Here is a 27,128-nt window from a genome sequence, read left to right on the forward strand (position 1 = left end):
GCAGTATTTCCATGAAAGAATACAAGATAGTGCGATGGCGCGTATCAAACTACTTAGAATAGCGGTACGGAAATGGTGAGTTGCCCTAGGCCTCAATCTACCTACTCGTAGGGTTGATCCAAGACGCTCGATCGATGGATGGATCTTAGTGCTGTCGGTTGGTGCTTATATAGGTTGCCGCCGCTAATCCCTAGTATAGTAGGCTCCGTCTACTGAGTAAGGGTAACAGAACAAGGATTCTGTAGTCGGTCCGTGCAGAGTACGCGTGTAGGACTAATTTCATTCTTCGTCGAAGAAAGGATGTCAGACTAGGATTCTGTTGTCGGTCGGTGCAGAGTACAGCTTAAGGGAGAACCATTTGCATTTTGATTGAAGGCAGTAACCAAAACACAAGACGCATCTAAAAAGGCATTTATGCCGTTTTCCGTCGTGTTACTAATTGTTGTTGATAGCCTCGTTATATAGGTATTTGAACTAACGTCGTAGTGTATGAATTTAATTACAAACTAAGCGAATTTTATGCTCAAGTGCTACTTACTTACAAAATGGCGCAGTCCAGCGTGAAAATCGCACGTTGGTGCAAAGTGCATGTTCTATGATTCACACAAAGGATCTTCCCTTCAAACAGTAGGGCGATGTGCCCGTTTGTGTTCTAAATAGAACATGTGCAATGAATATACAAAAATCACCATTAGAATTGTAGACTGGAAAAGAACTGACAAGTACTGACCATTTTCGCGTTTTCGACATCAGATGTTTTACGCACGTACCCAAACAAAGTGGGACAAGAAAAGCGTACCTGATTGTCGGTAACTGTGGGGGATGATAATCCAGAGAAAGCATGTCGGTTGCAGCGCCAGAGATAATAGAAAATAACGCGAAAGCGGAAGAAATTATCCCTTCAGCAGCAGCAGACAAAGACACCAACTAGCGTATTTAAATATGATATCGTGCTTGATGGACGAAGAGATTGCGTCACTAGTCGAAAACAACGGGTTACCAATTGGGAAGAAGGTGATAGATAACCGGTGAGTGTCAAATCGAGGGCAGACGGAGGTGTCGATCGTTACAAATCCAGACTCTTGGCTAAGGGCTTCCTCTAGAAGCATGAACCGGATTATGATAAACCTTTCAGCCCAGTTGCTCGTTTTGGTAGGGTGAAAACAGTCGTGAGTGTTGCGGCATGTGAAAAACTAGAACTAGTAGTTTTGATGTTAAAACCGCATTTCTGTATGGTAAGCTCTTTGAAGAAGTGTAAATAAAAGAGCCTGTGAGCAGGATCGGTTTTGGCATGGGGCCATGTGGGCCCGGGCTCATAGCGGGAAAAAACCAAATTTGGGAAATAATTCTACAGTACTATCGTGGAAAAATAACATAACCTCTTTAGAAATTGAAGTGGGAATGTTACGCACACTCGTACGAACTTAAAAGTAATCATGAAATATGGTGTAATATATAACCTCACATTTCGACGAAATTATGTGAACTTTGTATTAAGATTGTGGAATATTTAGGGCTTCTGCAATTTTTTGTTGAAAACGCTTAATTCAGATGCCCTCTGGCCATTTTTATCAATTTCATGATCGTATCCGTTAGATTCTCTGAAATACGATTCAATGGTTCTAGATGTTTGTATATTAGATTTCATATTTTAAACTGTAAAATAAACATTATTTGAAATTGACGTTGAGATGTCCCAACCTTAGCAACGCCCTGTGAATATGATTGTCGATACGAAGCACCCTATACATCATGTTAGTTACACAAGCTGCCAACCGAAATTTGGTGGTATTACAGAAAAGGGAAAGAGAGCGAAGATTAGACGGATGGAATTTCTCGGAAGACCACATGTGTTTACCATTTCAAACACCTGCAGTCCAGTTTTTTCCGGGAAATGTAGTGAATTGGCGATTTGCGGGTTGTTTTTTAGGGGTGTTAAGAGATCAAGTTACAGCGTCGCTTGGGGAGGTTAATAAATACGATGTAGAGAATGTGTTCATGGTCTTTTTCTTGTAACCGGCTTAAGTGTAAAGTACGGCTTATCTTGAAATTTTTTGTTATACCTTAATCAGTACTGTGTGCTTTTGTTTTTATATCAGGTGAGGTATTTGCTTTATTCAATTAATCCATAAATGTGGTTAACTTGAATGCAGATTGTAACCCTTTACTTATGTACTTGCTGAATTCAATCACTTGTACCTCTAATGTGTAACTTTTGTTGGTATTGGCAATCATGTTTCATTGTCGGCAGAGCTGTCTCTGTATTGTACATATGCAAATGTGTCCTGCTATTTGCGTATTGTGCTTTTTAGTCACTCGCGATGATTGCATTGCATTTTATTATAATTGTTTATTTGGGCTGTGAATAATCAAGAGGGAAGTGTGCTCGTTTAGAGGGGATCGAGTTATTCAAGTTTATACGGGCCTTGGTGAACCTAACACTAACATTTTCACCCAACAACTTTAGCCCACGTCTACAGGCACCCCACTGGGCCTGGGTAATCCTACCGTCCGGCGAGGCATATTTAATATCTCTTAGTTTTGTCTGATGTATGTATTGTAATACCTGGGGAATGGCTCGATTCCATTTTGGTTACTCATAGCGTGTATGTAGTATTTACCCCGGTTTCGAGAGGGCTCAAAAGTGCTGTACATTAGATGTTAGCTGTAGGCTTTGTTCATTATAGGACTACTCCGAATTAGGTTTTCCTGCAGTTTTCCTAATTCGTAAGGTCAATTCCGGAGTAGTATAGAACAGCTTAAGACCCTCTGCAGGGGCGCCGCTAAAAAAAATAATAATAATAATGACATTTATTGAGTTTTAAGTAAGACAGTATTTTAACCCATTTATAAAAAAAAGAACAACTCAATAGGGCGGAGTTCAGACTGGAGCTACCAAGATAACCCCTTCTGCTCTACCACTCAACCCTTCAACAATCTGTATTAATTACAGTGACAAGAACAGTTGTTATTAAAGGCCCGGTAATGAGAGAGAAAACTATAACTAAGAGTGAAACGCAAAAGCGCAGACTGCTATCTGTAACTAAAGTACAAAAATTTATAAAAAAGCAAAGATTTAAAGAAAAGCTAAAATCGTATTTATTCATTTTTCGAATAATTCATTTAAGTCTCAAAACTGGTGAATAAATTTGATAGTAAAAACATAAAGAAATATCTCGGTTATCCTAGTTTATATATTTTAATCTGAAATAAGTTCTAATTTACGTAATAACGAGGTGAATATGAAAAAAAATGAAACTGACTGACTGGATGACATTAGGAGTTAAATTAAATTTGCTTTGTAGTCAAATGTTTTTACTTATTCTCCAGTTTTTGGACTTGAAATAAATTGTTTGAAAAATAAATTAATCGATATGATTTTCGTTTTGGACGAGATAGATAAAAATTCCCTTTATTCACTACTAGCATTACAACGTATAATTAGTAGGCTGGTATTCGATGATAGATTTTATTTTTCTCTACCTCGTGGATTATTTCTCTCCTAGTAGGAGATAATGAATTTGACATTTGGGTTGCCTATAATTAAATAAATAACTATCGTTGTACGTTGTTAACGAAGTAAACAAGGATTTTATTGAACTGAACAGAACTTAAAGAACTTACTTTTGAAAATTATAATTAATCGCACAATTATTGTACGCGATATTCTTCGAAATACACCAACATAACATTTTCACTAACTTGTGAAACACATTTTGTTTGACACCATTCTTTAAAATTTAAATAAATTTTATTGTAATAATGTTTTGATTTTTCAAGCAAGAGGTCGTTAGCGGCCACGCTTTTTGTTGCTTCTCGTATGTCTGGAGGAGTGCACGAAAATTCACTATCCATATTTATTTACCAGAAATTAGCGAAACACGCAAAATGCGACTTACAAATAATGTAATGTCAAAGTTACAGCCTTCTTGTAAAAGTACCTACCTATTATAGGTACTTAAAATCGCTAAAATCGTATTTTCTAATGATATTTAAATATGTGTTAAAACAGTTCATCTGCTAGTAGTGAATAAAATAACATATAAACCACGGTAGAGAAGACTTTTCATCGCCTCGCTTCTTATTTCCCTCGACGCGAAGCGCCTCGGGAAATAATACCGCTCGGTTAAGAAAATCAACTTCTCTACCTTGGTGGTATAATTACTATAAGATTAGAATATAAAAACTAGAAAAACCAAGATATTTTAAAAAATATCAGTAAAAGGTATAGGACATTATTATCAAAAGTTGAAGGTTTTTGGAGGAGCTAAAAGATGACAGAAAAATATACATGGTGTCCCATTTAAAAAAAGTGAGATTTTTTAATATGAAGTTTTGCAACTTTGGACTTACCAAAAAAACACTGGTAAGCTATTTTTTTAATATTTCATAGTAGATGTATTTATTTGACTTTTACTTAAGCCAGGATAAAAGATATAAAACCTGGAATCAAAATTTAAGTAATAATTTTGACAATTCAGCTCATGTATAAAAAATCACATAAGCCGCAGTGTAATTGTCACTTTGACAGCGGCAAAAGTTACCTGCAACTTTTCCAGCGACAAATGCACTAGTGGTTTTTTCACTTATTCATTTTCGAACCAATAATCGCATTATCCTTACCCATATGACTAGTTTGACGTCTGTCAATAATTGATTAGTTTGGTGAATTTCTTGTTCGTTAAATTGTCCTGCCGAATTACACTCGAGGTTTGTATTTAAACCGAATAAATTTGGGTTGTGGCAATTCAAATCTGTTTCCTTTTAGCAATTGGACTCGAAAAACTGTCAACCTAAAAATGCTCCACCTGCGGTGTCGCATTTTTATTAGTTGACAGTTTTTCTCGTCTAATTACTAGGCAACACATTTTTATTACCTAAACAACCCAAATTTTCTCGGTAAAATACAAACCTCTTGTGCAATTATAAGTGACAATATACTGACGCTTGCAAATTAGTTCACAGTTTTTCTCGTCTAATTTAGGCAACAGATTTTCATTACCTTAACAACCCAAATTTTTCGGTAAAATACAAACCTCTTGTGCAATTATAAGTGACAATATACTGACGCTTGCAAATGCCCAATTTTTCTTACAAATCGAATTACCTTTAAAACTACTAGTCTTTCGGATATTAACCCTATGATCAAAAAGACGTACAATTACACGTAGAATTAAAAAATGCATTGAAATATGATGCTAACGTATATATTATGTACGTTTTTCATTTTGTTTTATTAAGTCTTTTCTAAACCAAGTTTGTTTGCTTAAATTCCGGCGTTAAGATCCACAATTTCTTTGTGTCTGAATCATCACGTTGTGTCTGAGTGTATTTACTTTCTGTGTTTTTTGTAATGGATTAGCTTTTCTTGATCGTTTTTTTTTGTAATTCTCGGTTCGTTTTGTAGAACGAGGATTTACATCTTAATGGGCCATAAATTGGAGGGGTTTTCTGATACACGCAACTTCACAGCTAAAGTTTTCAATATCTAAATGCTCGAATAGTTTTCATGTGAAGCCTGAAATTGTAAGGGTTTCTTCTATTGATTTGAATTATTCCCTTTCAATTCATTACGGCATTTATTAAACATAAAACCCATCACGCTCAGGTTATCGTTTCAAAGTTCTTATGGAGACATCGTTATACAATTAGGTGTACTTCCGACATGCAAAATATTTTAATCAATCATTTTTGGGGGGCCGTTGGGCATCTTAAAATCCAGGAGTCATAGTCAAACAGAATTGAGTACTTAGTCGAATTGAAAATGTTTGGACTTGACTTGACCATTCTAATCGTTGGGGTTCATAATCACTTAAAATGTAGTGTAGAATAAAATTTAGTGCTTCACATCCATTAGCGATACCTTGATTAACTATAACAATCTTCTTTCAGTGTTGAAACCCACTATCCGTACAGGTTTGTAACATCTATATAGGAGTAAATAAGCATTGAACAATTAACACTTCCTAACTTAAATTCAAATTTTAAATTAAATTAATGAACTTCGCGCGGTGGTGGTTGTCACATACATTTCGCTTTGGGTAGTGATTAATCATCTAGAAACTGCAGGCTGCGATTGTGACAATTAGCATTTAGCATGAGCTGAAAGGTTGTAGTTTCCCCAAAATTAGCATGCTGTCTGCTTGAAACGTGATAATTGCATATGGTGCATGATTGTTTTAAATGTTTCGCTCGACTTATTTGTCATAATTTCTTGGTCGGAATACGGAACAATTTTATACGGGAGATTCTTTTATGGCAAACACAAACTTCTCGCTCGTAACAAACCCAAGGTTTTGAATAAATAAATCTTTTTTAATACTCTTAGCTGAAAAGTTTGCCTCATTGAATTTCATTACTACGAAACGAAACATGATGACATAAAGTACATCGTTTCGTAGCTAAATTGCCTGAATATTTATAGGCTAATCAAATGCAAAACGCATTTCAATTTTCGCGCTATTATTGCGTGGCAAACGTGACCGACCGACAATGAGCGTAATAACGTCTTCCTAAATTTTTAACAAACAATTTCCCCTCGGAATTCCGCACAATCAAATTACAAAGTTATCAACTACATGCCGTACAATTAAAATCCGCGCAGAGCTCGCGCCACGCTAATTGGTTGTTTCCACAAACAAATGTCTGTGATTAAAACACGTTTTTCGAACGTGCACGTGAAACTTTTGTAACTAGGAGCGAAGTGATTCCCGCCGCATAAGTTAAGTAAAAGATGAATCCTACCTGATAGTCTAAATAATTTCCGTAGCCCATATGATTACAGGCACAAGGGCAGTGTTGAATGTGATTTCGAAGTTCAGAATCGAGAACCCATGGGTCCCGTAGGCTCCCGCGGCCTGTGACGGCCATGGGGCCTTCTCATCACGCCTGCTGCATTGATCACCGCGTGTCACCTGCACTGACTGAGTGCCCGGAGAAGCTGCTGTTCGCGGTTGCTATGGCAGCAAAAGCTCTGCGTCGCACGTGATGATCACCACATCTACTTCGTGTACGCGTGCGAACGTTCCATCACGGTGTGCGTGCAGAAATTGATAAAGATAACCGAATGAACATCGTTTAAAGCGATTACAAACAAACAGTATGCCGACCGATAGATCAAACGAATTCATTAACGACTACGGTTAATCAACCAAGGAGGTACATCCGCCAGCCTTCTTCCAGATGGAAGAGCTTTGTGGCTGATGCGACCGGGAATTTTGCGCGCTTCACCGACGGTTGCGAAATTGCTTATAAATATTGCAGACGAAATCATTGTGAGACGAAATTGCTTCCTATTACGTTCCCATTCATCGTCTTTAGAATTGAATGCATAATAATCTCTAGGTTCTTTGGTCGATAAGAAAATGTTCAAATGCGCATGGTTATACCTGTTGCCCGAGTCCATAGGGATGCTAGACGACGCCGGCGTCATTACCACAAACAGATACGGTGCTATAACAATTAGATAATAATTAGTGCGTGGCTATCACGATTACATCGAGTGCACGCTTTCCGACGATGGACTTTCGCATGTGAAGCTAAGGTAAATTTTATTTCGACTTTCCCCCGACGGTTACCGCCTTTCGATCTCTAAAGTGCGAACATTTTTAGAATGAACTCCGTTGAAAGCGGCACACAAAGACGAACAATAGAGGCGGCTCTTACAGTATCCGTTCGGAAGAGCACGTTCGACCACCTAAGCATAATAATTAGAGGATGAGCGCCCGAGTTTTTTTAGCGAATTGAAACATTACTCACGCCGAATTAGTTAAATTTAAAATGCAACCTAGTGGATTTTTAAGCGGCGGGTGGAAACGTGCAGGTGGTACAAGTTCGGGAGTGGTTAGACGTGCATGTCCAGCTTCTGGGGCACAGTGGAATGTACAGGTCGTACGCGGAAAAGTAAACGGGAAATGTTTATGGAACGCTTGCAAGGCGCTCAGTCTTGGTCTTCTGCTTATGGTCTTGGGAGCTGCCATGGCAACTATCGGTGAGTAATTTGGTTACATTCGTCGAAATGCGTTGTTTAAGGTTAAGAATATTTGGGCGTGGTTTAATTCGTTCCTGTTTCTCTCTTTTTATTAAGAACTATATTGATGTCTGGGGATGTTATTTAATAAGCTAAACTCCATTGTAACATCTAAATAGAATCGTGAAGGTTATCATTGACGTTTTGAAGTGAGCACCCACGTGCGGCGCACAAACGGTACACAGTCGTGTTTGTGCTCATCCTCATTGCTTGATCATTAAACAAGTATCAAGTACAGCTTTGAAGTTCTGATAGAAAATTTGTTTCCGAGCTAAACTTTACCTACGTACAGGTTTGTAACATCTATATACAATTTAATACTTCAGATTTATTACAAGCTTTGGTTTTTGGAATAAAATAATATAGTTTCGGGAATGAATTAAGTTCAAATTACCCATGAAATTAAGAGCAGTAGTCCTGGTTGACTACGAAACGGTCGAAAATGTTAACGGCTAAAGCACAAATGGCCGTTGAGGGCTGCTTGATAAAAACTTTGAACGTCGAGAACTTACTTCGAAGTATAAACTGACTTTTGAATGTCTTGGAAGCACTTGAACTACTTGTGGCCGTTGAACTTGCAAAAGTAAAACAAAAACACCAATAAATCATAATATATTAAAATATCGAGCGCGTTTCAACAGCAAGGCTGTGATCATCAGCAAACAACTGTTGTTCATTATTGCATTATTATATTTGGGAGGTTTTTGTTGAGTTGGGAAAGTAAATTGTTACAATATCGCTCCCATTATGGAATGTTCTGTACGTTTTCAATTTTGTCCTCCGCCCTTTTGTAGCAATCCGGAATAAATCTTACCATCGCGTAATCTCCTGCATGGTTTTTGATGGGTGAAAATCAGTTTCTTGTTTATCTGGAAAATCACCTGCTTCTGTTCTATATCGCTATCTGTAATGGGCGCTGCCTTTTCTCAGGTTCGTGGTGTGGTTAGGTGTATAAAATTGTTCTTGTAAACTTCATCTTTTTCTCCTTTCGCGTTTAGTACGTTTGGACCTACCTCCGCACTTCACTTCCCAGGTTAGCTCAGATAAAAGTGGTTCAATTAATTGTCCCCTTCACTGCATGTACCGGGTGACCCAATAAGACTGTTCCTCGGCCATATCTCGGGAACCGTTCGACGTATGACTTAGGGGTAAAAAAAATTATTGGGTAAATCGGTCATGAAGAATCGCTTGAAAATATTTTCAAGTTCTAAAAATGACCACCAGAGGTTGTAACTGCCATCTTTAAATTTCGCATAATAAACTAAACATTCTTTTTTCACACTTTTAAAGAGAACCAGTTTATCTATCAGTTTCGTAAAAACAAAAATGGCGTGGGACGTTCAATTGTTTTTTCAATAACCTGCTTTAACTTCTTAACCGTTTGACCGATTTTAACAAATTTGGTATGGTTGAAAAGAGGATTCCTGGGGCAATGAGAATCAACCAATAGTTAATTTAGTTGAATCCTTCTCCGCCAGGGGAATGGTATGACTTTTTCTTTATGAAAAAGTAGCCAAAAAACATTCAAAGAGGCAAGTGAAAACCGTTTTTCAAAATATCGTTCCTAACCTCAAATTCAGGGAAAATGAGATTAATTAATTAATTAATAAAAATGCTTACATTGTATCTCATTTGACGTATTTCCGGTATTTGTCGATGGAGCGAAAGATTGTTTGGAAAAGGACCCTACACTTTTAGGTAGGCCTCGGAAAATTAAACAAATGAAACACAATGCATTATAAAATAATAACAGCTGTAATTTGTAAATTATTCTGCTGTTTACATTCAGAAAGTGCATTTTTTAAGCCTTTTTATTAATTAATTAATTAATCTCATTTTCCCAATATTTGAGGTTAGGAACGAGATTTTGAAAAACGGTTTTCACTGGCCTCTTTGGATGTTATTTGGCTACTTTTTCATAAAGAAAAAGTCATATCATTCCATTTGATTTTTTTACGATTTTCGGCCATAGTGTCAAAACTAGCCCCCTGGCGGAGAAGGATTCAACTAAATTAACTATATTTGTGGTTTGTGATTCTCATTGCCCATACCAAATTTGTTAAAATCGGTCAAACGGTTAAAAAGTGAAAGCAGGTTATGGCAAAAACAATTGAACGCCCCACACCATCTTTGTTTTTGAAATAACTGAGTTTTTGTTTTTACGAAAATGATAATCTGGTTCTCTTTAAAAATATGAAAAATTTTTTTTTAGTTTATTATGCGAAATTTAAAGAAAATGCAATTTTAAAATTTAAGATGGCAGTTTACGCCCTCTGTTGGTAATTTTTAGAACTTGAAAATATTTTCCCGCGTTTCTTCATGACTGATTTACCCAAAAATTTTTTTACCCCTAAGTCATATGACGAACGGTTCTCGAGATATGGCCGAGGAACAGTCTTATTGGGTCACCCGGTACATTAATTATTAATAATTATTAAACTTTAAGACGTTGAGAATTTCAAGAAGCCCAGAATAAGTAGATTCCAAGATGGCGTCCGAATTGGTTGACCGCGATGGCGTCCAAGATGGCTGGCTGAATTATTAACTTATATAATGTCCAACGAAAGCACGCCGTTACGAGAGGAGTGAGGGGGACCTTTAAAATCAAACGTGTCATGAAAATAATGAACCCAACTTTTCGGAATTTCAAAATAATATTCAAGATAAGGTGATCCTAAGGGGATTCAAAGAAGGTTCTAAGAGGATTCTTAGGTGTGAAGTTTTGGAAGTTTTAAACATTCTTAGAAATTCTACGAAGAATGTGAAAAGGCCTATAAACAGTATTCTAAAATACTAAGACAACTCTGACACTATTCCAAGAATTTCGTTTCCATGAAGATTCTAAGGATTCGAATGGTGTTGAAGTTTCTAAGGATTCTAATAGATTCCCGAGGTTCTAAACCTTCGGGAAGTCCTAAGACAATCCTCAGAACGTTATACGAAGACCCCGACGTTTCCGACACGATCACAAGGAGATTCAAAGAAGATTGTAAGATTCTCAAATCCGATTAAGATTCTTTGCAGGGTCTGAGAAGTTTCTCAAATGACTAAGAAGATTTTATTTATATAAACGAGATGTACACTTTCATAGACGCTACACCGCTCTCTAGCTAGCCGTGCGCTTTGCTATTTATATTAGGTCAAAACGGAACCACCGAAATTGCCCCAGTCGGCGTCCCTTTTAAACCAATAGTAAGCCAGCATCAACAACAATTTTGTCTCGCGCAAAACAGAACCGCCGTAGTAGGAGAGTGCTACATTGATCAAGACTCAAGCGTTTTAGGTGCGTACGTTTATCCGTAATAACTTGACACGCGCCTACTATCCGTACAAAATGGTATACCCATATATAAAACTTGGAAAATAGTTAAATGCAAAGCGGACTCTCGTTACAATAGAACATTTTCACAAACTTTGCCCGTCTATCGGTAAGGCGGTCCCTCAAACTAATTTTTATTCGACAGTGCTATTTTGCCAACATGTTTTTTACTAAGCGCTTCTACAACAATGAACAGAAGATCTTTTTGTGTTTTCTGCTAGTTTTTAGAACCTAAAGTTTTTGTCAAAATGTCATAATAGTAAAACCTACGGTACGAGGACATATGTCTGGCTACTTTTTAAGGAAAGCACTAATCTCCGCCTGCGCCTTCTGGCTCTGTTAAAATTACAGAGATGTTACTTGTCTGGCTTTGTTTCGCTCTTAACCTTTGTTCAAAGTTCCTTGTCTATTACGCTCCAGGTTATTGCAGTAACTATTCATTTTCATCGACATTTCAATTTAATCACAGCTGTGACATAATCGCTTCAATATCCTAGGTAATCCAATCGTTGTGGACCACCCACATAATACAAGTGCAATAATCTTGTGCGTCGGTAGCAGAAATTTTGAGGAGATTTTGAGGAATTCTTCACAAATTATAAAACCACCCCGCGCAAGCTTACGGATGGTTCACAAACTCTTTTAACCGCTCGACGCCAACTCTATCGTTACTTAACGCGCGTTACCCCACGGCCCTATACCAACAACCTAATTTCTACTACTTTTATTTTACACCCATTCTGGGATGTACAACCTTTCTACCCTTTATATTTTGTATGACCCCCACTACGGCAACAAAATGCAAGAGGAAATACACAAATAAAACATCTCAAATTGTACGTTAAAAATCAGGGAATTAAAGCAAATGAAGTTAAACAAATTCATAAAAACAAACACAAGAGACATCAACACATCATACATTCAAGGGGAAAATAGGATAAATCAGATCAAGTACAAAATACATCTACGATTCAGTTTGGTGAAAACAACTCGTCCCTCTTCATCCCAGGCCACAAGAATTTGTCAGTTAGAAGTTTGGTTGTGACGCGTATTCGGGGGTACGGGGTGTGCTTGGACTCGCTACAGTTTTAGGCTCGTGTTTGATGGCAGCATCGTTTTCAGCTTTGGATCAGTGTCTTGGTCTCCTTCTAGGGCGCCGAAATCTACTCCGTGCACAATCTGGCCGACCATTGATAGATTATCTGCGACGATGCTCTCCTTTACCGGTTATGTACCTGATATCGATGTAGTCTAAGTAGGTACCGGAACTGCCTCGGCGAGTATTTGTCTGGTTTTTGTCGACATGCGTGCGTTATTGGTTTCTGGTGAGAGTAGATCCGGTAAATCCAGCCTTCTATAGCATGTTACTATGGTGGTTGATAGTTTGGTAGATAGCGAAGAGTTCTCGGTTGTACGCTTCATACTTGGACTCTGCTTTTGTTTTTTTAGATTTATTATTGATTGAAAAATAATGGACCAAAAATGGACTGTGACGTACTTACATGGACGGCCATAGGATGTCTCATATTTACATACATAGGACGTCATTTTTAGTCCAAGGACGAATGTACAAATAGTGGACCATAAACGTACGTACATAAAACGTACGCAGAACGAAAAATCATATGTGTTAACAGTACATAATATAGATTACGCCGCTTACTCTCTGTCTTCTGTGATATACCTACTCAAGAACCTGCCATACTAAATTCATGCGCGTAGACGCTGCGCGAAATACATTTGGACGTCAGAAAATCGTCGAGTTAAATTTCTGTATTATTCTGTGCTAGTATACACGAAGAGGTTGAAGTGGAATACAATCGGGTCTAAGATGTTGAACATCTCTGTATCATCCGGTTACTGAGAAACATAGGCATTCTTATTCGTAACCAAATACAATGAGCCATGAGCACTTGGTCGTAGAGAAATCGTACACGAATTACTTATTTATTTCACACACTAAAGGTGCAGAATCAGTAAGTTAAATCACGGATAGAGAACTAGGATGGTAGAATGGTGTTCGTAGTAAGTAATCAAATTTTAACCTCACTTTGTTTGGTTTGGCCTTAGAGGTGTAAATGTTGGCATTGATTTGTATTACCGCTGTAATTACTCAAAGTAAGCTGGGTGCCTTGATTAAAGGTTGTGGATCAAAACTACAAAAGTAGTACATGTTTACCGTTTCTAATCTCAAGTCATGTTGAATGACGTAACTGTGGTGCCCCAACTGTAGCAACATCCTGTGAATATGATTGTCAATACGAAGCACCCTATACATCATGTTAGTTACAAATTGCTGCCAACCGAAACCTGGTGGAATTATAGAAAAGAGAAAGAGAGCGAAGATGAGATGGGAAGACGACATGTGTTTGCCATGTTCAAAACCTGAACTCCAGAGTTTTCCTAGAAATGCAGGCAATGGGCGTTTTTCGGAAGGTTTTTAGGGGTGTTAAGGGATCAAGTGACAGCGTCGCTTGGAGAAGTTAATAAATACGATGTAGAGAATGTGTTCAGGGTCTTTTTCTTGTAACCGGATTAAGTGTGAAGTACGGGTTATCTTGAAATATTTTTGTTATACCTTAATCATTAATGTGTGATATTGCTTTTTATATCAGGTGAGGTATTTGCTTGATTTAATTTATCTCTGAATGTGTCTAACTTAAATGCAGATTGTAACCCTTTACTTATGTACTTACCGGACAATTAATTCAATTACTTGTACCTCTAATGTGTAACCTTTGTTGGTGTTGGCAATTATGTTTCATTGTCGGTAGGGCTGTGTCCATTGTGTACATATTTGCATATGTTCTGATATTTGTGTATTGCGCCTTTTAGTCACTCTCGAACCTCTTTGTCATTGGTTCAATTATTTCATTGCCTTGCCATTGTGCCGTGACAAGCCGGAGTAGCCAAAGCGTGTGTTTATTGGGAATCGAGTTATTCAAGTTTATACGGGCTTTGGTGAACCAAACACTAACATTTTCACTCATTCCGAAACCAAACACCTCTAGCCCATGTCCCCAGGTACCCCACTGGGCGTGGGTAATCCTACCGTCCGGCGAGGCACATTTACTATCTCTTAGTTTTGTCCTATGTATGTGTTGTAATACCTGGGGAATGGCTCGATTCCATTTTGGTTACTCATAGCATGTTCGTAGTATTTACCCCTGTTTGTGCTAAAGAGTTTTACTATCGAGAGGTCTCAAAAGTGCTGTACATTAGATGTTAGCTGTAGGCTTTGACATGTACGTTCCTGGAGACTGCGACGGAGAGTTTCTTGGGTACGATCTTCTCTCACGAGCCCTAGGGGATCGTGCCATTTGGTTTAATAGGCTTCGGCCCCATCCAAATTGATATTAGCTTCAATATAATTTCAATCGCCTGTTGCTTTTGGTGTTCCTTACCCATAAAACGCTTAGAACCCAGTTACTGCACAACGTAGGTGTCCTACATGACGATCACAATGTTAGTGCACTCGGAGTGGCCACAGAGCGCGAAACTTAATCGAGAATATTCAAATAGGCAGCCATGTTAGTTTGGCGTTCCCGCTGCTACAGAATATGGTCAAATATTTCGGTGTGACCTGAAGTTGGCGTTAGCCGCCAAGAGAGTTGGAGGCTAAGATCATTACATAACTATGTGTAATTTTTTATCAATAGTCAAGGTCAAATTACTTTTCGGACTAGTGCGAAAAGTACCTACCTTTTGCACAGTTACCATCGTGATACCGATTGCTCCCAAAATTTCCTATTTTACGTAGGTACCCGAAGGTGTGAAAAGATAGCGTCTTATTTGAGAGGTTTGGGAAAAAGTTTTATTTCACTCAAACTTACACAATAGTTTCGAACATTTTCGGTTTAATCTTATAATTAAACTGGAAGGAACACAAATTGCAGAGGTAACTTAATTTTCTCAAACTTATTTGGAGAAAACAATTCAATATAATACCACAACGTGACGGCAGTTTATTAAAAGCACAACTTAAGTAAGCCGACGTGTTAATAATATTCGAAGCTCTTAAACTTTGACATCTTCCTTTTAAATTTAATTTCGTTTCTCCCTCGTCGCTGTTTTAAGCACGTTTATCCTCCTATTCGTTCGTCCTACTCCTTTTTCCATTTACGATCAATACTTATTCCAACTTCAAATTGAATTAAACTCGCCCACCAGAAATCCCGAATTGAATTCGTCTTTTTCTGTTTTAGGCTATTACGCGGATCACTTGTCCGTCGCCCAGGAGATCCGAGGCAATCATACGGTGAGGATTAAGAACGAGTCGCGCGGTTTCCATCTTAACAATCTTTCGTATGCTGGACCGATCGTCATGGGTGTTGGAGGTAACGTAATTATTCTTACAACCCTTTTCACGGGTCGAGTGCCATTGCTAGAGCGATGGAGCAGAAACGGACGCGCTCTTTCTTGGAACCTCTTCAAATCTAATTTCAATGACTCTTTAGTCTCATACTTTATAATAAAGGCACACAATGCCATAATTTAGCTAGCGCCAGCAGACTCTTATGATCCCATTTGGAAATTAAACTTAAGATCCTCCTGCATGAATAAGTTTCGTTCGCCCTTTATGACAATCTTTCCACTCAAAAAACTATGGTCGATATGATGCATGACGTGTATTCCTGTAAGGCAATAAAAGAGAGCGAAAATTTTTAGAGACATTAGAAAGATAAGCTTTAAGATTTAAGAGAGAAGAATAGTAATTTACGTTCGAGTTGGTCGTCTTCTCTTTAAAAATATGAAACGCATTAAAATGTAATGGCGCGTCTTTGACAGCCTACGCACGTATTCCGGCACTCGCGATTCATAAAAAACGAATGACATAGCGCCTCGGTGTCTTCCAGCCCCCTAATTTTAAATAACTCATTCCGCCCGTAAGTTTTTAGCCCCACGACCTCCGCCATTCTATTTCTGGTAGGTAAACCGCGAGACGAGTAAAAGTACATTAATTTTCTTCGCAAGGAGACGCAGAACCGAAATGTGAGATTTCTAACCTAAAATTACTGAAGTTGCGAAGTTTCGTTCATATCCGCCCACATTGTACGTCTCAAAACTAACTCCCCGAAGCGACGTTAAAGCGTCCCCGCAAACTTCGTCTTAGCATACATCCCACGCGCTCGAATATCACCCAGGATCAAAATGTAAAGGTTTTTGGTGAAACTAACATGCCCGGATAAAAGCTATTGTGAGTAACTCTGATCCGTATCCGACCAAGCTAATAAAAGCCTGGGAGTCAGTTTATTGCTAAGAGATAGTTTTAAAGAACCCATAAAAGTGATTACTTTCGTTAAATGTCACCATGAAAATAAAACGAAATTAGAGACGTCTTAAAAATACATTGTGTACGACAAAGGCCTCGCACCCAAAGCGATGGTATCACCTGTGATAACTCCCAATAAATTTCGTTCCCCTTTTGCAATAGAGCCGCTTAAATTTAGATATAAACCTTCGGTCCCGTTTTATTATGTGTAAGGATAGAATATTCCAGCCCTAAGTATATGGTATATCGCCGTATCTTGTCAAATTTTGCGTCGTTTAATAATGTCCTTAGAGCAATATCCTCAATTTCTTCTTCGAAATTTATGTGATCAACTTTTGTACGTGTCACCTGCAAGGGAAAAACGGTTTATCACCTACAGCTATTTTATACGGGGTATAAATTCCTTTTCGTGACGTGGGTTTTGTTGTGCGTCCGCAACGTGGAGGAATATTTCTTGCACAGAACATTGTGAAGCCGTAGAGAATACTATTGTCTAAATATGTTGCATGGAATGGGAACATGTAACGTCCTAACACGCCCTGGTAAGAGAGCGTTTAAATCTTGTCTTCATGCATAGTCTGCGTTGGCGGTGTTTCTCTCAAGGGCTTCGCGAACAAAGTAAACTTGCCATATCTTTGATTGCAGCCAATTCATCCAAAATTCGAGTTGGCGAAATAAAATATGTAGATCCAAATTTCACGTTATTTATGTACATATTTATTTATTAATTTATTGTCCCTCTTGTTCTAGGCCCTCAACAGGCTTACGCCCAATTACAGAGTGGCCCGCATAATGCTTTGTAGAGGTGCCCCTGCAGAAGGTCTTAAGTTGTTCCGGCATTTACCTTACGAATTAGGAAAACTCCAGAAAAACCTCTTTCGGAGTAGCCGGTAGAGTGCTCGAAACTGATCTAAGGAAATTTCCATCCCTCTCATAGATGAAAAATTCCTACCTCAGCTCAGCTTCGAACACCCGACCGACGGTTTTGTAGCCCAACGCTCTACTACTGAGCTACAAAGCCTGTTATCTTACACTTTCGTATTTACAAATTTGTTACGGTACTGCTGATAAAATAAACCCCAAGTACCTCTACTCAAATTTTAATGAACAAAAATAATACGGCGTTTTTCTCACAAAGAATACACACTTTATGGCTAACAAAGTTGAACCTATTTAAATGAAAATTCTAATTGAAATTAACTAAACCAACCTTACATGGAAAAGAAAACCAAATCCGTGCTAAATGAGTTCACAGTAACAACTGTATAATAATAATGATAATAATGGGGCCCCAACCGCCATTTTAAGAAAAATTGTGCGATTTCTAATGCCAATAAAATTTGCAGTTTTGTTAAAAAGAACCAATCATTAACTTTATACAAATCAAGCAAAAATATTACAGTATCTCGTATACAGAGTGTTCCTAAATATTATGTCCATATGAAAAGAGCTAATTCTTTGGAGTATTTTATGACTAAGAGTTCATATACAAATATAGGTCCGCTATTACTTTGTTACCGATTTACAAGAAAAAGATTTTTCTTTCTCTCCTACAGTTTTTGAGATATTTTGTTCAAATTTGAAATATAAGTTACATCATTGGTTAGGTCAATGTTAGTGAGAATTTTCGGGGGCCATGTTCCATTTTCCACCCTTGAACTTTTTTTCGGTACGCCGCTGGTGGATTGCAAAATAAGAAATTGATTTTCTGTTTTGTTTAGAATCTTTTTTGTTTCTTATAATTTTTTCGTATCTGCGACCGTTATTGTGAAAAAAATAAAAATCAATTTTCGGCAGTTAGGCTAAAAAGTTAAATTTTGAAAATGGCCCAGTAGGCCCTGGTTTCATTTGAATAATCTCCTGTTTTTATTACTTTTTAGAATTCGAATTTGGAAAAATTAAAGGTACGGTGAAATTATAATACCCTGTAGATCGGTAACGAATCATTTCCGGAGCTATGTTTATAGTATGCACTTTTAGTCATAAAATAAGCCAGAAAATTGGCCCCTTTCGTATTGCGCTGTGTCTCAGTGGTAGAGCGTTGGGCTTCATAGCGGAAGGGTCGGGTTTTTCATCTGTGAGAGAGATGGGAATTTCCTTAGATCACTTTCCAGCAATCTTAACGGCTCGCGCGAAATACTTTTCCTTTATTTATGTAACTGGACCTTACCTTCGCCTATTTTGTAATCCAAATTCTCGCAGACGAACTATACACTATCACGGTCTCTGCGCGTCTCTCTCCGATTTTTCCGTTACCAGTATTGCCGTGCTCTATATCAAAATGGAACAAACGCAAAGTTGACTATTCGTACGAAGCGGTACACATGAACTTTTATGCGGTCGTACTATAACTCAAAATTATAGACAAAGATTTTCTGTGGCTAGTGCAGATACCACCCGCACGATGCAATAGTGTAGCCATAATAGAAAAACGCAGTTTTTTTGTTACTTTGATACACTTACACATGCTCCATTCAGCCCAAAATTGGGTCCTATCGGTTCAGCCGTTGAGCCGTAAATGAGGGTATAGAACAGGGAGAGTAACAAACCGACAGACAGACAGACATCATAGAGATGGTATTTAATTCGGATTCCTGGTGCTTGAAAACGTGTATTTCAGTCAAAATCGAAAAATTTTGGTTGCATAACGGGCTCCCGTTACACTCATAAGAATATCGGGCGTAAGTATCTCATCTAGTTGGTGTGTAAGTTTCAGGGCCGTGTAAGTTACACAGCCGAGAATGTTGGACGAAGCGTGCGAAATTAAGGTTCCCGGTCAGTTTGCGGCAAATCCCACGTCATCAATTCCAACGGTCGCAAAATTGATTAAAGTATCTACCGGGTCAATTCATACCATTCTGGAAAAAAGGACAATTTTTTTCCATACGAGGTACAACTTCGAAAAGAATTGGACGCAATTGACTTCTGCGAATTAACATCCCAAAGAATTGATGAAGATTCTAAACATCTGCTTCTGCGACATATATACAGGGTGTCTAGCCATTTTCAAATATCAATATTTGAAAATATTCTCTCACTTAAGAGATACGGGGAAAAATTGACAATTTTAGAATGACCCTATATTTTCTTAGTTAAAAAAGATACAAAAGTTTCTTTATAATTATTGTTGAATATGCAATCTTCAAAATATGTGTACAGGGTCAGATAACCTAACCTAATTTTTTTAGCGGAACACCTTGTATATTTTAATCTCAAAAGATAGCACATTAAATTCTCTTTTCAAAAATATAACACTAAAACATTCTAAAAAATGTAATATTGATTCAAAAAGATTAAAGAGAGATTTTAAAAAAATTTAAAAATTCAACGTGTTCTAAATTTGTTTGTATTTTTTTGAAACATTTAAAACTTTTTTTAATCTTTTTGTATCTTTTCTCCATTTTTTTTAATCGATTGAATCTTTTTTTTTAATATCGTTAAAAGATATAAGGTGGCCCATTTAAAAAATGAAAAAGGCGCACATGACGGCTATGTTATTTTTTGATAGCACCAATAGTTACGGAAATATGCAAACTAGAAAAGTTTCAAAAATGGGACACCCTGTACTTGTTCTTGAACGGATTTGTGAACAAACACAATTGTAAGTACTGGGAATAAATCTTCACACGTGTTTCGGGAAGATCGCACCCAATTTCCGCAGAAAATCTTTGTTTAGGCAGGTATCTATTCTTGGGAATCAAATTATTATTGGGGTTGGGTCTATATTGTTAGAAGGAACTTTAAAAGGACATCTAGGAAGAAGAAGTGATAGACCCTCTGATCACCAAATCTTTGAAGAGTCAAGTGGACGGCAATCGCAAAATCCCGTTAGACAACCAAAATTTTCACTTTCAGCAAAATGGAGCTCTGCCACATTATGCTCTATAGCTAGGTATTAGGTATTGACGCAATCGCAGGTATCCTCGTAAACAGATTGGCAGAGCCACGGAGCCTCCTAGCACGAGGTAGGGCGATGGGGCCCCTATCTCTACACGGAAGTTTACAAAAGGTTAAGCAAACGTTAACGTTCTCTACGCGACATTTTAACTGGGCCCCTTTGGGTTGGGGGCTCACAAGCATGTGCTTGTTCTGCATGCACGTAAATCCGACCCTCGGTGCCCGACTTTACCTTTACCCCGCTTGATTTCTTTCTTTGTGAACATTTGAAAACGGTAGTGTATAAGACTAAGACCTGACAATATTCAAGAGCTAAGAGAAAAATTACAAGAGAGTTCATACAATTTTTTAACACACTGTATTAGATATAGAGACAATAATATAAATGTTATACTTACAATGAAAATGTGAAATGTCTTGAATTCACTTATTTTGTATTTGTCTTGGCTTTTTTAAAGTTCTTTTGTGTGTATTTCGGTAAAGGGAATTTTATGGTTTTTAAAATGATATGTCACTTGATGGGGGAAGATGTATTATAATTTTAAATTGGGGGTGCGGGTTGAATGGCACAACTAGGGTAACTTCCACTAAGCTTCTCCATAGCTATCTAAAATGGACGTGTTTTTATTTGGGTCTAGGGATAATAAAATAATTGTTTTGCAAGCAGTAGAAATGAAAATCTCCATTACATGCAATTTTATTCTTAGGGAGCACGTCAATAATCGATAGCATGGCGCTTCAATCATAAACTTAGCCGCAAAATAAATACCGGAAACGCTCATTTCGATATTTTAAAAACAGAAAACTTTCAGAATCTTATTTATGATTAAAGTGTGACGTAAATACGTTGAACAAAGTTTTAAAAAAATCCTGCCCCCGGAGAGAATTGAACTCTCGACCCCTGGTTTACAAGACCAGTGCTCTAACCCCTGAGCTACGGAGGCTTCGAGTGTTACGTTCTCTTACACGCTTAAGCGTATATAATTTCTAATATTATTTTCAATTACATTAATTATTGTTATTTTAAAATTACATTGTCATTATATAATAAATTCGTTTTATTATAATAGACAAATGCTATATATAAAACCTTACGTATACAACAACCTTTGATGAAAATCGTGGGTAGATAAGTTACTTGAGTAAATAATGCTCGTACCTTTCAAGTAAAAACGTTCTTATTTGATTTTCCGTATATTGTCAATAGAGAACTCACGGCACTCGGCAGCTGGGGAAAAACGGTCTCACAGCGAAAAAAACGCTTTCTCCTAAAGTCGTAACAAAATGGGAATAGGTACTATGGTATACTGTATACAGTTTATTATTCAGGATAGATTGGATTCAAATTTTGTCATAATGTAATTTTATTTCACCATAATAAGTACTCCCAATTTATAAAGAAAGGAAGTTTTTAATTGTATTTTGGGACAATATTTGTATTTTTTAAATGCAACACCTTGTAGGTATATCTTAACGTCAATTGTTTGCTTTATTTTTCCTGATTACATTGATGTATCACAACGCATATCTTTTTAGTTTGAAAACAAAAATAAAAATTGATATTTTATGGTTTTTAAATGGATTCATTTTTGTTTTGTTTATTGTATCCATGGTAACTATAAGGCTACCGATACCAATAAAAAAAATGGCTAACGGTAGAAGTGTCATTTCCAAAATTTGATATTATAATATATTATGTATCATTAGGTATATAGTCTGTTTCACATTAAGTCGGCACTATTGCTAACTTTCTTAGTTGTAGAGTTAGAAAGACGGTTAAAGTACCAAAATTGTGTATTTTTGTCTACTGAAATCTGAATTTTAAATCTGTAAAATAAAAAACCAAACATCATCGCATTTTTCAGATAATATCAAAACACTTTTTTATATGAAGCTTATTAAATTCTGTACAAAAATGTTTAATACATCATAGTCAAATACTTAAAATAACTAAGATTTTTCAATTGTTTTCATTCCGATCTAGTTATCCATTTTAAATGATAAAAATACATAATAGTGTTTAAAAAAATAACTAGAACTAGGGCTTATTGTTGTATGATTGTTAACAAATCAAGAATAGTAGGTAAGTGAAATTAAGTAATAGGTACATATAGAAATAAAATAAATGAAAATGGTAAAATGTTAAATGACCTTGTTTGTTGTAAAGTATCTGACAACTAATCTTGACGTTTATGACATAGTTCTGTTTACGTTTATTTTCTAGAGAGTACGCGCCCTATATTGAAGAAAATGAAAACGTTATTGTTTTAAACACTACACTATTATGTATTTTTATCATTTTCATGGATAATTAGATCGAAATGAAAGTAATTGAAAGATCTTGGTTATTTGAAGTATTTTAGGTATGGTGCATTAAGACCTTTGTAGAGAATTTAATAATCTGTCGTATAATAAAATAATATATAGGGTGTTCCGTATACAAAATCACATTATCTGAGAAATGCGATGTTGTTTTGTTTTTTTTTTAACTAATGATTTGGGTCCAGTAGAAAAAATACATAATTTTGATGTTAGCCCTCTTTCTAACTACTCTACAACTAAGAAAGTTAGCAATAGTGCCGACAGACTATATAAAAAATATAGGTGTTGCATAAAATAATTAACAACTTTGGGTCAAATCTCAGAAACGGTAGTAAAAAATTTTTTTTTACTACGTCACGTGGGCTTATTTCGTAACTAAGAGAGTTCGTATTAACATTGGTCCCCAACCGCTTCTTTGCCGATCTACAGGGTGTTAAAATTTCAAGATTTTTTAAGTTTTTTTATATTCCCCGCAATTTTTCAGATTTGGAATATATGTTATGATGCTGAGGGTCGTGTGAATGGTAGGGAAAATCTACAGGGTGCTCTTTTTTCAGGGGTCATGTCCCGTTTTGTTCTACCCCGAACTTTTTTTTCGGTGCGCCACTGGTAGATTGTGAAACAAGAATTAAATTTTCTGATCTGTAATTGTTTGGTCGCTTGGAATTATTTCGTATTCGTGACCGTTCTCGAGAAAAAAAAATTTTAACTAAATAAATGCATCATTGGTCCGTAGGTCTTGTTTTTTTTTTGATAATATCTTGTTTTTATTAGTTTTGACAGTTGTTGGCATTGAAAATTGTATCTTCTGTTTGCATATGTTTATAAATTGAAGGTTTAAATTACAAAGAATACGGTGAAATTATAATATCCTGTAGATCGGTAAAGAAGTGCTTGCGCTTGCTAAACTTTTAGTCATAAAATAAGCCAAAGAATTAACCCTTTCTGTATTTGCATCATATTTAGGTACACCCTGTATAGGCCTACTCGTATTAGCACACATTGTTGTGTTTTCGCGTGCTACTTGTAGAGTTTGGTTGTTTCTGTAGTGAACGTTGTTTTCGCTACCTAGATCGTTTCGTACACCTTCACATTATCTTCCATTCCGCTTTACTCTCTCAGTCAATTTTTTTCCTTCCTTCAAGCCTGCTTCTTCATGCATCCTTCTCTGCCCCCCCCCCCCACAAATTATTTCCTGAGATGCTGTTTCTGAAAGTAAAACGTGCATAGCTTTTACATTGTCCTCTAATTAAAGGTCTCACGAAAGGAACCGTTTTCTACCAACTACTGCCCTTCTTTCTGTCTTCTTATCAAAGTACGGGTGGAGGGGAGGGGGGGGGGGGGGGGAACTAGTTTTATCCTTCATGGTACTCTAATGAAAGGTCTCAACGAAAGGAATTAATTTTTACCAACCATAGCCCTCCTCCTCGACCTCTTATCGTGATCGGGTATATTATCCCTTATATCTCAAGAACGTATTGTCGGAAGAGGGTACTCACAAAGGGCGATTGAGACGTCAAGAAATATATCCATTGTGGATGTTAAAACAAAAGCTATTTCGGTTAAAAAATGCGCTTTATATGCACAAGAGTTGTGCACAATTTATACTAGTTTAATCGCTTCTTCGTTCACACCTCCTCCTTTATTGTCTCCTTTTAACGTTTCTTTCGCGTCTTTTCACCTACTTCCTCAAGTCTAATACTTATACAAGAAGTTTTCGCACCCATCTTGCTTTAGTCAGAAAGAATCTAGTGTGAAATCTATTAAGATATTTAATTAATTGATTTAGATTTTAGAGATTATATACACAAGGAATCTATTTCAGGTTTTATCGTCGTGGCAGCTTGCGTAATGACCTTTGAGGCTCGAGACTCTGCCGCCAAGGTCGTACCTGCAAGATTTAAATTGAGCAGCACCGGTCCACCAAGCGGCGCCCCACAGTGCGCCTATCCTTCCCACGCAAATCGATCAACGCACAATTCCCTGAGGACATCAGGATCTCAAACGACTAATTTGCAATATACAAATCACATGCATAGTCCGACAGATAGGCACGCACTTACCCAGTCTTTCATGCAGTTTTCACGAGGCCTTGTCGTAGATTCGCAAACAAAAAGTACTTCGCCACAGGTAAAAGTCAATTAAAGCCGTTCAAGCGTTGATGTCAGCCGCGTTTCAGGGTTCCGTATCAAAAAGTCCATCTGCTCCAAATTTGGCTGTCGAGCACGGAAATAGTCCGGAAGAAACTTCCATTGCGGTACCAAAGTTAATAGCGCAAGAAAGCGTTGTTAACCCCAAAAGTAGAAGAACGTTCGCGGCGTGTGCGCTTCTCAACCCGAGCCTTCTCCATCGGCATGCTATCTCTGTCGACGAAACCGCCGCTACATATCGGTGAGTACGAAAAGGCCTATTCGATCGACTTATTGTCTCACAGTTTAAGCCACGAATCCTTGCACGGTAGTGGAAGCCAAGGTTCCATGGCTCTCGATCTGCACCTGGAATATCCCGTAACTCTAAAGGTTCGCGATCGCAGAAGAAATCCCCTGAGACGGCAACAACGAGTGGACGAGGACGAGCGACAGGGTCAATCGGATGGATCGCGTCGAAGTTCGCATTCGTGTTCCCCAAGAGTTTCTTTGAGACGCGGGAAAGGTAAAGAGCATCACATGACATCATTATCCACGGGCAACTCCACGCATCATCTGCCTTCGCACACGCCTTATATTTGCCCATCTTCTCGAAGACGTAGCTCGAATTCTTCCGACTGTACGCATCGGACACGCGTAAAACGACGCGAATGTTTGCATACACGGGGACGTCTCGAACGCGCCATAAGCTCCGACTCACGACTGACAGGCGCGATTCCCAAGTGTTATCACCACACACCCCCGACATCGATGGAGCAAGAGACTGAGACAAAGTCTGATACTGACATACGTCACCTACCCCATGCGATTCCCCAAAGACATTACTAGATGATGCAATAATTGTTGTTATTGTTGTTGTTTGATGTACCTATACACGCGCAGTTATCGGTCAACAGTGCTCTTCCATGTTGGTCATCTGTGAGAGTATTGGGTGACCGTAACTGTTATACCGAAAAGCCTCTTATGACATGTCATAGTTGCCAGATGTACGCTCATCCATTAAATTTATGTGTTCACTTCATTGATTTCCGTACAAATCAATATGCACTCTATCTTGGCAATAACCTTTAGTGTTCGCCTAATTACGGTAAACATATTTCACAAGGTGAACTGCTTGATATCTGAAGAGGCGCAACAGGGTCACGTTTACAGTAGTCGGGTGAAATTCACTCACTAATTTAAAAAAAAAGTAATAATCAAGTGCAATCAATTCAAAAAGCTCTTTGTGAATATTTTTATACACGCCCATTGTACGAATTCTAAATCTGATTATGTATTTTGTAGGTCTACTTACATTCATCCCACCCTGTAGATGTATATAAGATCACTTTATGTACATTGTGTGTTCACACTAATCTTGGAAACGTCTTATGAAACCTGAATTGTTTAGATACAAAGATCGTCGATAAAATACAATAAAAAACGCTTTTTTTAAGAATCTTATATGGAATTGCTCACGCACAGAAAATATATGTGTTCTATTTGAAACACTGGAGCACGTATCGAATTTTAGAGACGTGACGAAATCGAATAGCAATGAGTTCGATTGTTCTCTTAGGGAAAAATTGGGAGACTTCCATTTTTTCTAGAAAGACTGTCGATGTAGATATATCTTGTAGAAACAGTTTTCAATATATCGGTACTCTAAACGATTATTTAAATACCACCGATTGCAAGCAATTATGTACTTACTTTTGTATGTTAATATATTAGGGGCAGGTTTATATATCAGTTAAACACGTCAATGTGATCAATGTAACTCACCGATATTTGTAGAGGACGTAATATAATATACACGTGTGTTTGCTCACTGGTAGGAAGTAAATAATAAACGTCCACAATGGAATTGTAACATTTCCTAGTGTTTGTTTTCCACCTTACCAACTACATTGTGACGTTATTTTCTTTACCGTCTAATCGTTGCTTTGCCTTGCATTTGAATTACGATGTGGAATCCTTCTCGAATAACATTATGCGAACTCTTATCTTTATATAGCAATCCTTACGCCATCTAGGTGTTCACATTGTAACCTGATCCGTTATTTGTGATATATCTTTCTTTTAAAACCTTCCCGTCTAGATTTCTGTTGCGCGTTTTTTCTCCCACTTGCTGTTGGCGAACGCAGACGTTGTTGAAGAACT

The 27,128-nt window shown here is 37.5% G+C and overlaps 3 protein-coding genes and 1 non-coding gene across 5 annotated transcripts in view; 2 read left to right on the forward strand and 2 right to left on the reverse strand.

Moving 5' to 3' along the window:
* Positions 1-6,914, reverse strand: part of LOC116175100 (dipeptidase 1-like) — a 28,053-nt gene extending 21,139 nt beyond the window's left edge. For both annotated transcript variants that reach the window (XR_004146243.1, XM_031493197.1), the window contains exon 1: positions 6,745-6,914. Coding sequence is in view for 1 of the 2 variants with exons in the window: in XM_031493197.1 (XP_031349057.1) it covers positions 6,745-6,870 (126 nt within the window). In the remaining variant the exon portion in view is untranslated. The remainder of the gene's footprint in view (positions 1-6,744) is intronic.
* LOC116174658 (RE1-silencing transcription factor B-like) overlaps positions 1-27,128 on the forward strand; it is a 394,864-nt gene that overhangs the window by 266,416 nt on the left and 101,320 nt on the right. The window lies entirely within an intron of this gene.
* LOC116175103 lies at positions 5,104-26,866 on the forward strand. The gene is made up of 6 exons (XM_031493199.1): positions 5,104-7,543; positions 7,612-7,990; positions 15,554-15,685; positions 24,665-24,969; positions 25,019-25,230; positions 25,274-26,866. The coding sequence occupies exons 2-6, from the start codon at positions 7,780-7,782 to the stop codon at positions 25,812-25,814; spliced, it is 1,401 nt and encodes a 466-aa protein (XP_031349059.1). The 5' UTR covers positions 5,104-7,543; positions 7,612-7,779; the 3' UTR covers positions 25,815-26,866.
* On the reverse strand, positions 21,389-21,461 carry Trnat-ugu. Its single transcript has one exon. It is a non-coding gene; the product is annotated as a tRNA-Thr (tRNA).

The sequence above is a fragment of the Photinus pyralis genome, unplaced genomic scaffold, assembly GCF_008802855.1.
Source record: "Photinus pyralis isolate 1611_PpyrPB1 unplaced genomic scaffold, Ppyr1.3 Ppyr1.4_LG6, whole genome shotgun sequence".
Classification (NCBI taxonomy): domain Eukaryota; kingdom Metazoa; phylum Arthropoda; class Insecta; order Coleoptera; family Lampyridae; genus Photinus; species Photinus pyralis.

Excerpts from the sequence above, each read along its gene's own strand:
- LOC116175103 (XM_031493199.1), top strand. The coding sequence starts at position 7,780 with ATGCAACCTAGTGGATTTTTAAGCGGCGGGTGGAAACGTGCAGGTGGT. Across the intron at positions 15,686-24,664 it reads GATCGTCATGGGTGTTGGAG|GTTTTATCGTCGTGGCAGCT; the intron begins GTAACGTAATTA and ends AATCTATTTCAG. Across the intron at positions 25,231-25,273 it reads GAAACCGCCGCTACATATCG|TTTAAGCCACGAATCCTTGC; the intron begins GTGAGTACGAAA and ends ATTGTCTCACAG.